Below are 12,015 nucleotides of genomic sequence, written 5' to 3'. Positions count from 1 at the left end.
ACGCTTGCTGACTGACTTCCAGTGCAGTCCTGACTCGTGGGGGGATGGCAGGGGGGGAGGTGCCCTTCCCCAGATGCGACGCTGGGCAGAAAGGCAGAGCAAGGACAGACTCACCCGGACAGTGACGATGTTCGGGTGCTGAGCTTTCAGGATAGTATTGATTTCCCTAAGAGAGGTAATTGGGAAGCCTTCTTTCTCCTTTTCCATTTTCAACCGTTTCAGAGCCACAATTTCATCTGTAAAGAAAACATTTTAAAGGCGGGACTAAGGGAGAGTCATTGAAATCCTGAATGCCCTTGATGGGCAGCCACCCAGGCTGCTGAAGACAAGGCTGGACTTGAGTCTGGACCCGGGGCTCATCCACACCTGCCTTGGCTTCTGGCCCGTACAGTTGGGACGTGGGGAGGGGCAGTACAACAAGCTGAGGAAACCCGGCTATAAAGCACTCTGCAAGAATACTTTCAACAAAAACTGAAGCATGTGACAAGTCTGGTTCTTGTTATCTCTAAAGAACTGCTTTTTTTTTTTTTTTTTTTTTAATTTAAATGGAAGAACAAAGTTTCAATGAACAGAAAGGAAGATCATCTGACTGCTCTAGAGAACTCATATTTCTCTCCCTATCCCCCTTCCTCTGTCTCAAGGACCTGCTGGCTCTCAGGCCACCTCCATGGGCCATCCTTGACCTCGTCCTAGCTTCTCAAAGATCCGCCAGCGGCCCGCCTCCTGCGTGCAGGAGTGAACACCCATGCCGAGAGCCAGAGACAGCTCGGGGACTTGGCGCTTACCTGCCTGGGACTCTTCAATTATGATGCAGCTCCATCACTACCTCCTTTTTGAAGCCTTTCCTGACATCCCCCTTCCCCCAACTGCTTCTGCCTTCCAATCCTTGCCTGCTTCAGTTTCTCCATCTACAAAATGGGGCCACAACAGCACCCACTTCCTAGACTTGAGAACAAATGAGATAACAGCTGAAGTGCTCTGTATACCTCAAAGCGCCGTTCAAGCAAAATGCTTCCCAAACTACCTCTTATTTAACAAAAAAAAAAATAAAATAAAATAAAATAAAATTAAGCTTCTCTTACAGGAGGGAATGAATCTGCATGGACTCCGGAAGGCCAAGCTGCCCCGCAGGAAATGCTCGAAACTCCTGGTCTCTTTCATGCATTTTTACAAAGATCCTTTTGTTCTCTTCTTTTTCCAAACTATCTTATCTTTAGCTATTTCATAGTTATTCCATTTCCCCCTTATGCCGTCTAAGGTTAAACACGCCGGTGCTGTCCCCCTTATTGCAAGATGGGATCCTTTGTCCTAGCTAAAAATTCTTGAAGCTCATGACAGAGTGAAGCTAGTATAACTGAAGGGACTGACAGGAGTAGTCTGTGGTCTGTCTGAAAGACGAGGCTGTGGATTGGTTTCTGGATCCTGAGGGAAATTTGCAGCCCTTGCGGACATAGCACGGACAAGCCACTCACTCAAACCCCACCCCCAACCTGAGAAGGAGCTGCGACCAGAGATCTGACTTTGCACTGGGGGGGAATCCGGCCTAGGAAAGGAAGCAGCTCATCCAAGGTTTCAAGGCCGGCTAGTAGGATCCCGGCCTGGCCTGTAGGCCTCCTGACCTCAGCCCCAGGACTTCTGACCTGGGCAGAATCACACAGCTTTGACCTCCGCCTCCCAAGAGTTACCACAAATGCCAACTCAAGTTTCTCAATCTGGTGCCTCCAGACCTAAGGTTTTGGGCTCCCCTCTCTCTCTCTCCAGGGAGCACCATAAACTATGCACGACCAAGGACCCAGAGAGAAGAGACTAGGGAATAACGTCTCCCGGGGCAGGGGACAAACTAAGTCCCCAAACTTGCTGGGATCTGTCCGGAAGTCCACCAATCACACCTGGCTTTGCTGACTCACTTCACTGGCGTGAGACCATGGACCAAGCGCCCAACTCGATCAGAACTAAGGCTCTGAGCCAAAGTGCAACCTTTCTAGTCCTATGGCAGCCTAGGGTGACACCTGCTGGTCAGAGTGCCCTCTGCAGGATACTGGGGGAAAGGGACTGGGAGTTGGCTACGACTGATGTTGAGTGAGCTGCATGCTGAGTGAGCCCCCCGAATGATCCCTCAACAACGGACTCACTGAGGAATGTGTGGACATGAAATGATGAGAGGAGAAACATGGAAATTATTAATAATATAACGAAGAGGATTTTGCTGAGTGAAAATGGAAGAAATGAAGAATGAAAAAATGGCATCTCTGAAGGTCTACCCAGGGCACTTGACCCCTGGCCACAAAGCGGATAAAGTAACCCGGCCTTTGGGTGCTCCCAAGCAGCTGGTTGGGAGTCACATGATTTCTCTCCTCCCTCCCACGTGGGTTCCTTGGCCAAGCAATACCCCTTCCCTGGGCCTCAGTCTCCCTGTGTTGGACACTGGGTTGAACCAGACCGGAGGTCCCGAAGTCCCTTCAAGCCCTGAGTGTCCGGTGCCCCCTCCCAGCATGCCACTGACCGGTCTTCTTGTCCTTGGCTCGGTACACCACACCATAGGTGCCTTCTTCAATCCTGTTCAGACACTGGAACTCTTCCACGCTCCGACATCCCTGGGGGGAAGGGAAGTGTGTGAGTGTGGCCTCCAGAGGCTGCAATTAGGGGATCTCTGAAGGGGAGGGAGACCCTACAGCTGCCTGAAAGTCCCTGCTGGCCTAGGGGGCTGTGGGCACAACTGCAGGGGAACCCTGCACATCCCTGCAGATTTTCCCGCTGCAGAAACCCACTCCATTGCCCGGGGACTCCCTCGGTTAACAGATGAGAGTCTGCTAGGACCCTGTGATGGCCCGCCTCCCCTTGGCTGTCGAGGCAGCGACCAGGCCAAGCCAGCTGGGGATGCCCCTTCCCTCTCCCAAGGTCTCTGACTCCGGCAGCACAGAGCAACATGACACGGAGAAAACAGACCCAACTGAAAGGGGGGCTCCCGGCTCCTGCTGGCCAGTGAACAGGGGACCCTGAATCCTTTGTCTGTCCCATCCCTGTTCTTGTCTGTCAGAGAAACCCAGTCAGTGAAAAGGCCATTTGTTCATGCTCCATCCAGCATCCCTTTAAGGGTGTCAGGGGCCATGTAGCCCTGAGCCTCTATCAAAGACCGAGGTGGGGCAGGATCTAAGACCCAAACCTGAAACTAGAGCAAGCCCCAAGGCACACCCGGGGGGCAGCCCCTTGTTCTCTGGTGACATGCTCCTGCTGCTCTGGGAGCACGTTCAACAAGCTGTTGCCACTGACAGGTAAAAAGAGGGGCTGCTGGTGCTCCGCATACCCATTAGTAGGCTCTGGTCAAGTGAAAAGTCCCACCTGACCCCTGGTTCCTGGGGAGGAAGACGGCAGGGAAGGTGGTGGAAAGAGGAGGAGACCTGGGAGAAGCCATATTGGGCCCAGGCCGGGGGGAACCTGCCAGAGGACACTACTGACCTGCAAGGCCGGGAGGTATTTGGGAAGCTCTTGCTTCAGCTCGATGGGAGATAGGGCTGGAGAGTCGGGGACGTAATCGCCTTCCGTCATGGCATTGGACTGCGGCGTCCCTTCTCCCACTTCCTCTTCACCTTCTTCGCTCTCTCCTGAATCTCGGTCAAACCTTGACTCTGTAACTTTAAAGGTTAGAATCAGATCTAGAACGAGGTAACTGCCAAGGACTCGAGCTAAGCTTCCAGCCACAAGGGGAGGAAGGCCAGCAGAGTCTGGGCCAAGGGTCTGTCCCAGAGAAGGGTCTGATCGACACTCGCCACTTCACAAGAAAATCACGTGGATCTCTGCAGATCCACAGGAACCTGGAGTCCTACACCACCATCACCACCCCGCCCCCCAGGGCCTGACATGACTATGACCAACGTGACAGAGGGTCCCCCTCCCCCCAAAAAGACTCAGACCCCATGGAGCAGAACCAGAACTCCTGGGAAAGGGCTGGTGAGGGTGGGCCAGCCTGACATCTTGCCCTGAATCCCTCCCCCCCCATCCCGAGCCTACATTACTCAGAGCCTTGATCATGGCCACCAGTAAGGGGGGTGAGTACTTCTACAGACCAGCCTAGCCCCCAGAAGGAGGAGGAAGAGGAGGAATAATCAAAGTCAGTCACCAAAGCTGGCATTTCACTTTAAGGTCAGAGAAGCAGTTGATGAGCATTGTCTCACAGGTCCTCACAAGCACCCAAAGAGACAGGGAGTACACCAGTGATTATTCCCATTTCTCAGATGAAGGAAGTGAGACTCAGGGGCTCGGCCACTGGAGCACTATGGGAGGAGGGCCTCGGACCCGGCTGACACCTGCCTCCCAGCCCGGCCCACCCTTCCCGTTCTCCCACGCTGCCTCTTCATGGGGTCCTCACTAGCTATTTGCTGCTTTGATGACATTGGAGGACTCATCAGTCCATTCCTCCTAAGAACTCTTCTGGAATATAGAAGCTCTGGGACAAGCACTCCATGAGCAGCCTGGTTCTCCTATGGGATGGGAGCCACAACTGGGGAAACTTATTTCCTTCCGGATGTGGTCGAGACCTCAGCCCAGGGTTCGAGTCTTACTCGAGTTCACGACTGACTGTCTGGAGGCATTAGGAACCAAAGGGAAAAAAGATGCGAGGTTTCACAGGGAAGATTTCTCACCTACTAAGATGTGGTTTCCGTTCTCTCGCTCTTCCTCTTCACTCATTTCTTCCTCACTTACTTCTTCTGCAAATCAAAACAAAGCCAGCTGCTCAGATGTTCAGGGGAGACATTCACCCTAGCCCTGGCTCCCTCAGCCTGCCTCTCCGTTTCCTTCCTGCACTAGACAGCTTGGTGCCCTGGGCACACCTGGCAGCAATTGGCCAAGCAACAAGCATGGCATCCCCAGGAGCCAAGTCCATGCCATGCTCCAGAGTCCCCAGTAATTTCAAGGATTTCCACTGAGGTGGGAGCCCACATGCACCTCTTTACATCTATGAAGGACCCAGAAAGTGACCACAAGCTCAGGGGGCAAGGAGGAAGGGCCACAAGGAGGGCTTCCTGTAAAATGGGTTTCCCCTGGGGCCAGTGATCAGGATGAAAAAGGAGACAAGCCATGATGACCTCGTCCTTTTCTCACTAACCCCTCATCATCTAAAGGACATTCCAGGACAAAGCAGGGCGGGCACAAAGCTGGGCGAGGCAGGACAGTGTGCCGGGGCAAGGATGGCTGACTGGAGCCCGGGAGGGTGAGCCCAAAGGAGAATTTAATCTCGGAAACCCAGAGCCCCCCTTGTGGCAGCCTCTGTGAGGCAGGGAGACCACCTGGAAGCGCTGCAGTGGTAGAGAAGTGACAAGGAAGGGAAAAGTGCAAGAACCAAGATGGAGGAAGAAAGGGAGCTCTGGCAAGGGGCTGGCTCTGGCAGTGAGAGCGGACAAGGAGCCGAGGATAATGCTACAAAACCAGGGAGGAGTGGAGGCAGGACAGGAAAGAGTGGGGGTGGGGGGAGACAACAAAGAGCATCCTGGGCTCCAATGGGCCGCCCAATGGGCAATGTCTGACAGGACTGGCTCAGAAGAGAGCCTGGGGCTGGATGTGTAGCTCTCTGAGCCACCGAGGCAGACAGGAATCTTAACCCCAAGGGAGCTGATGAAGTCACAGAGAGAGAGAGAGAGAGGGCCCAGGACAAAACCTTGGAGAGACTCAGTGAGCGGGCATGACAGGCCTGGGGATCCAGAAGAGGTCACCCAGGCAGAAGGACAAGGAGACAGCACCAATAAGAAAGCCAGACGGGGAGAAAGACCCCAGAGCAAAGGGCGGCTAATGGCGCCGAAAGCCATGGAGGTCAGGCACGCCAACGATTTGGGAGAGACTGTCAGACTAGGCAATGAAGAGAGCACTGGTGACTTTGCAGAGAGCTTCGGCCGAATGAAGAGGTCGGAAGGCAGACTGCACAGGGCTGAGGAGAGGAAGTGGAGGCACTGAATGTAGACAAGCATTTTCTAGAATTTTGGCTGAGAAAGGGAGGAGGCCCATAGGAAGCAGCTGGCTGGATCTAGTGAACGGTTCTAACGGAGGGGGGAGATCTCTTTGAAGGCAGCAAGAAAGGAACTAGAAAGACCAGAAGATTAGATAGAGGTGGGGCCCGAGGGGATAATCTGCTAGAGAAAACAGAAGGGTACCACGGGGAAATGCAGGGGGCCGGTCTTGTCCATCTCATCATGAAGGAGGAGGAGAGTGCTGGGGAATGTTGGAGGTTCTGAGAGAAGGAGAAAGGGAGAGAGGGAACTGGTGGTGAATGGCTTCAGCTTGCTCAGTAAAAGCCCTGAGCTTGGAGGGCCTGGGAGAGGTTGGTGTGGGAGGCTTGAGGAGACAAGAGCCTCTGTAGGAAAGAGCCAATCTCATGAGTCCTCCCCAGCAGGGACTCGGTGCTAGCACCGTGTGAACCTCGGGAGGGAAAGAAGCACATGGCCTTTCCTTGGAATTTTGGGCTGTTTTGGGGTCTTTGTAGGAAAAAGTTAGAATTCAAGCTAGTCATCTTTTTCTTTGGCCACCCTTCTCTGGTCTATTGCACAAAGAAAAAGGACCAAAACAAGTGGAATGACCAACTCTGTGCTTTGGGGTTAGGAATGTTGACCCCCTTACCAGCAGACTGCTCAGATACTTCCTCAGAATTGCTTCCTGTCTCCTCCTCCTCTTCTTCCTCCTCTTCCTCCTCCTCCTCTTCTGATTCCTCACTGCTGCTCTCTTCTTCTTCCTCCTCAGAGCCAGACCCTGACTCTGCTGGAGAAGAAAGCAGAAAAGGAGAAGATAAATCTCTGTCGTCCCTTCCCTTGGAGAAGCCTGGCGGCTCCGTTTTACAAAGTAAAGTCTGTCTCTAGCTGACGCTGCTCTCCAACTACCTGATGAGGACTCAGCTGAGCTGGTCTTCCTCTCACTGTCGCTGATATCTTGTAAATCAGAAAGGGGATCCCTCTCTTCCAGTTTCTCCTCTTTGACTAGGAAACAAACACAGACGGTGGCAAAGGTGAGTTTGGGGAAGAAGTTTTTCAATAGTTAAGACAATCTGCAAAGACTGATTTAGTTTTCATAAAAAAAGACATTTCATTCATTAATTTCACAGGGTTTACAGAAAATGGACTGTCAACCTTCAAGTAAAAAGGAACAGCATCTCTGAACGGGTGACTAAGAAGCTCCACAAGGGGGAAGAATCAATGGATCAACTGAACAGCCAATCTAGAGTCTGCCAGATGTGAATGGAGGGTTGATCCAGAAGTGGAAGCATAGTATTTAACCAGAGTAAGCATACTTTAATTAAGAGAAATATCGAATTTGCTGAATTCCCTCCAAAATAAAACTATCTGGTTACAAGAGAAAATGTTGTTCATAACTGCAAGACCATGGCCATCCAGGACTGTTCGTCCTGAAGACTCTGTATCCTACTGGAGGGGAAAAAAAAAAAACACAACTAGGTTTTTTGCAGAAATATATGGCCTGGTTCTTCAGAGGGAAAAAAAAAAAAAAAACGCCAACCCCAAGGTTAAGTACACCACCTGTATGCTGGGGAAAAGCTCCCATGAGATTATTCCCAACATCTCAATTGTGGTGAAAAGCCAGCAAGCGCCAAGTCCTGAGAGCACTGACCGCAGTGCCTGGCTGGCACCCAGGCAGAGGCTTACCTGGCTTCCTGCCATCCCCTTGCTCAAATCTCTCTCGCTGCTGGCGTAATGGGCTTCGACTCCAGTGACTTATTTTTACTTTGTCTCCATAGTCTTCTCGCACTGTTCTGTGATGTGCAGAAACTGGCAACCCCAGGGAAAAAAAAGGCATTTGACACCAATGTGCTTCAAACCAAAGGCCCTTTCCTCACAGATCGCTTGGGCCCACAGATACGAGACTAGCTGGAGTCCACTGGGTGGGGGGGCACTTACATTCCCAGCTGCCATCAATGTGGCTGGACTCACATGGGACATTTTCAATTTGGAACCACAGAATCTCAAGAGTTGGAAAGGCCTTCGGCAGCTATCTAGCCCAACCTGAGTCTGGAAAGGAATCCACCGTGTAAGGCCGTTGGTCTCGGCCAGCAGACCTTGAGGACCATCTACCGCCAAAAGCAACCCAGCCCACATATAGACAGCTCTTCTCGTTAAGAAACACACCTTCCGGGGCAGCTAGGTGGCGCAGTGGATAGAGCACTAGCCCTGAATTCAGGAGGACCCGAGTTCAAATATGATCTCAGACACTTAACACTTCCTAGCTGTGTGACCTGGGCAAGTCACTTAACCTCAGCCTCAGGAAAAAAAAAAAAAAAAAAAAAAAAAAAAGAAAGAAAGAAAGAAACACAGCTTCCACCCCTTCCTATTTCCTGGTCCTGCCCTCCAAGCCCAAAGAGAGCAACACTAATCCTTCTTCCCTATGGAAGCTCATCAGTTCCTGGAAGGCATTTATCCTGTCATCCCCAAAGTCTTTTCCAAACCAAAACATCCACCAGTCCTTCAAGTAAACTTCACATAAAGTCCCTTTACCATACTGGATAGCTTCCTCTGAAAGTTCTCCAACTGATCATGGTTCTTCCCAAAGTGCAGCCCCCTAAAACAGAGCCCTGTAGTCTGTGAGAATGGAATCGTCATCTCCTAGGTCTGGACACCAGAGCTCTCAACTCGACAAACATTTCACCACCTCTGGGTGAAAGACACTATGCTGGACAGTGAAAATAGAGACAACAAAACAGGCCGTTCCCGTAAGAAATTTACTGCCTAAAAGGAGTGGGAGAACACAACTCACTCTTTTCTCTCTCTCTCTCTCTCTCTCTCTCTCTCTCTCTCTCTCTCTCTCTCTCTCTCTCTCTCTCTCTCTCTCTCTCACACACACACACACACACACACACACACACACACACAAGCAAGTAATTGGAGGAGGCATTTTCATGTCTTATGTGTGCTATCTCATCTCCCTGAGAGGCTGGCAGACTATGTGAAGGCAGGGGCCCTGTCTAACACCTATGGCTCATCCTTCCCCGCTGCATCACTCCTTGAATTATGCACACAGTAATAAATGCTTGTTGACTGAATGGTAAAATGCCACAGTCACAGTGGAGACTCACAACCAAGTCCATGCAGAGGAAACTAATTTCTGTCCAAAGACCATAGTAGTCATTTTGATTTCAAGCCACCAACGTTCTCATTCCACCGATCATAAATGAGACCACAAGTGTCCGTTTCAGAACACCCACTCTGCTGCTTAAAAAGCAAGTAAACTCCCCAAACAACATCCCTTCTCCCCTAACCACACTCATCACTATCTCTGCCCCCATTCCCCAAAACAAAATCTCCCGGTGTTGGGTTTCCCTAATGGTAACTGGCAAATAAGTGAAGAAATCCATAAGAAGAAATTCTATTCTTCTTCTGATCACCACCAACAAGGATGGAAATGAGTGGTTATTCTACCTTAGAATTCAAGAGCGAGGAAAGAAGAGGAAGGTTGGGCACAGCCTGAAAAGACTCTAGATTTGCAGAAAGCTGATTTAAGAGTTCAAAGAAAGAAGGATCCCATTGATTAGGATGTTCCGGTCAAAGTTAGCATAGGGGAAGACACAAAAATAATCAATTTAGAATGGCTGAAGGGAAGTTTTCTAAAGAGAACAAAGCGAGTGTCCAAGGAACCATCAACCAACTGAGGCTTGAAAAAGTCGCTTCCAGAAGATATAATCGAGAGCAGATTACTGGGAGCGAGCACAATGAAGCTCGGAAGAAGCCGGCAAAGGCCTGGAGAGTTATACTGAGGTTAGGAAGGCAATGAGGGCTCAGGACACATGGACAATAAATGACAACAGAAAAGACAGAAACACATCTTTTAGTTTACTTCTGTGTTCTTTGCAAAGGTTAGAGATTTCTGGAATAGGCAAACAGGGAGAAGATGTGCAGGACAGTTAGGAAGAGAGTAAGAATATCTAATGGCTCTCAAAGAGTTCAAGTTACTTGGCTCCTATTAGCTACATCCCCTAGGACTGAAAGAAGTGGTAGAAAGTGACTATAGGACAGGCTCTTTCTAAAGGCCAGTGAGATGACTGACTCCTGGCAAAATGAAAGAACTTCTCTCTCAAAGAATAACTGATATACCTCTAGATCGAAACACAACGATCTCAAAGAACTAGCATGGCTTTGTCCAGGATGGGTCTTGCCAGACTACCCTAAAGATGACATCCAAAGAAACCCATCTGAGGAGAGGGAACACTTGTTATCACTCAGAGCTGAACCAAAGGCGAGAGGGCGGCCTCAGGAAGACTCCCCTTCACTAGTGGCAAAAGCTAGAAGACCACTTTCTTGGGATGATGTAGAGATGTTTCTTCAGGTCTGCCTTGGCTTAGATGGCCCCTAAAGTCTTTTCCAACTCTGGGATTCTCCTACACGAGTAGCACACAAGTAAGTGTATGCTGAGGGTGACAACTGTCTAGCACAGATCTTCCCATTTTATGCACTTTTACTCTGGCACAGAGGCCAATAGAGATGTCAATATAAAGGATAGAAACACATGAGCAGTTTTCTCTGCAAAATATCTGGGTGCTTCAAGCTCCACCTTTCTGTGACCAATCCTCAATGCATTTCAGCCCATTTGAGGACTACACTTTTAAAGAAGTCTTTTCTAGAGTGGAACTTGGCCCGCCCAGCACATCAAAGGACACTTCCCGAGCGAAGGCTTTGTTCTTAGAAGCCGGCTAAGGCCTGTGAAGCGTGTCTGCCCCTCTGTCCCCAACTAGACGTCTTAGCAGACCCCATTACCTTCTCTTCTGGCCTCACGCTCCTTGCGTCGCTCCTCGGCTCGTCTCTCTCGCTCCTTCTGTTCCCTTTGTTCCTTCTGTTGCTCCCTCATTTTCCGTTCTCGTTCTCTCTTTCTCTCCAGCTGTTCAAGACGATCCCTGGAAGCAATCAGATGCCTACTTTTTTTTTAATTCAAATAGGAAGGTTCCAATATTTTTCAGCACTTTCGTTTACAAATGATCTTTTCTCAGCTTGTTCAATCTCAACAACTTACATTAAAACAGCTGATATACAAACACATGCACAAAGCATTGTTCACACTGAGTCTCGTCCCTGGCAGAAGAAGCCTCAAACCCTTCTGCTAAAACAGAACACTGAAGACCCCAGCAATGGCTCAAAGTACATTCTATTCAAATTCAGCCAGACTATACGATCAATATTTTTGAAGTGTATAAGACAACCCAGGTTTTTAAAAGTGTTCTGAAAAACAAAAATCTCATCAACTTTGGAGAAACGGGGCTCCTCTGGAGAAAGTCCTGAGGAAGAATGGCTCAGATAACTGAGGGCATCAATTGAGGCAAACCCACTCTGTGTCCCGACCCCCACCCCTACTGAAACATAAGGATAGCACCCAGTGTCCATCTGAGGTGTTACCTCACAGGAAGAATGAATATAAACTTAATTGATAACTTAAAGTAGACATTTGGGAGTTGCTTGGGGGAAGGGGAAATGACATTTTCCTGATGATCAGAATAATTTACCACTGTCTCCTTCTTAAAAAATAGAGCAACTAGGTGATATAAGTGGACAATGCTAGACTCAGAGTGAAGACCTGAGGTCAAACCCTGCCTCAAACTCTTGCCTGGGTTATGTGATCATGTACAAATCAATTAAACTCTCTCAGCCTCAGTTTCCTCATCCACAAACTAAGGGATAATAATTGTACTTCCTTTTAGGACTGTTATGAAGACCAACCGAGAAGACATGGAAGACCTTTTGTACACCATAAAACGTTATATAAATGTTGGCTATTCTATTATTATTGTCCAAATATAGATAACCAAAAGCTAAAAACTGGGAGACCATAGAGTTATTTTTAGTGCTTCCTAATAGAATTAAAATGTATCATTTCTGCTGAAACTATGAGTCAATGTGCTTGCTAGAATGTTGCAACCCTGTCTAAAAAGTACATTAAAAACCAGCCGTCTCCAAAGGGATGCTGAACACAGCCCGTGGGAAGCAAGTGTGGATCCCGTGGGAGGCAGCGGGCAGCTGACCTTGGGGCATAAGGCCTGAG

At 49.5% G+C, this 12,015-nt stretch overlaps 1 protein-coding gene across 8 annotated transcripts in view; it reads right to left on the bottom strand.

The window, feature by feature from the left end:
* The window catches only part of LOC141564265 (cyclin-dependent kinase 11B), a 33,426-nt gene that overhangs the window by 4,733 nt on the left and 16,678 nt on the right, over nucleotides 1-12,015 (bottom strand). For 3 of the 8 annotated variants that reach the window (XM_074306547.1, XM_074306550.1, XM_074306551.1), the window contains 8 exons: nucleotides 10,740-10,876; nucleotides 7,641-7,763; nucleotides 6,864-6,959; nucleotides 6,607-6,744; nucleotides 4,641-4,706; nucleotides 3,457-3,632; nucleotides 2,504-2,594; nucleotides 115-236 (listed from right to left, as the gene is read on the bottom strand). In XM_074306547.1, coding sequence (XP_074162648.1) covers nucleotides 115-236; nucleotides 2,504-2,594; nucleotides 3,457-3,632; nucleotides 4,641-4,706; nucleotides 6,607-6,744; nucleotides 6,864-6,959; nucleotides 7,641-7,763; nucleotides 10,740-10,876 — 949 coding nt within the window. Of the gene's footprint in view, nucleotides 1-114; nucleotides 237-2,503; nucleotides 2,595-3,456; nucleotides 3,633-4,640; nucleotides 4,707-6,606; nucleotides 6,745-6,863; nucleotides 6,960-7,640; nucleotides 7,764-10,739; nucleotides 10,895-12,015 lie in introns of all 8 variants that reach the window. The other 5 variants (XM_074306544.1, XM_074306549.1, XM_074306548.1 and 2 more) reach the window with 3 other exon arrangements.

Source organism: Sminthopsis crassicaudata, chromosome 3, assembly GCF_048593235.1.
Source record: "Sminthopsis crassicaudata isolate SCR6 chromosome 3, ASM4859323v1, whole genome shotgun sequence".
Lineage (NCBI taxonomy): Eukaryota > Metazoa > Chordata > Mammalia > Dasyuromorphia > Dasyuridae > Sminthopsis > Sminthopsis crassicaudata.
The sequence above is the reverse complement of the archived record's forward strand: the minus strand, read 5'-3'. Positions and strand labels throughout refer to the sequence as shown.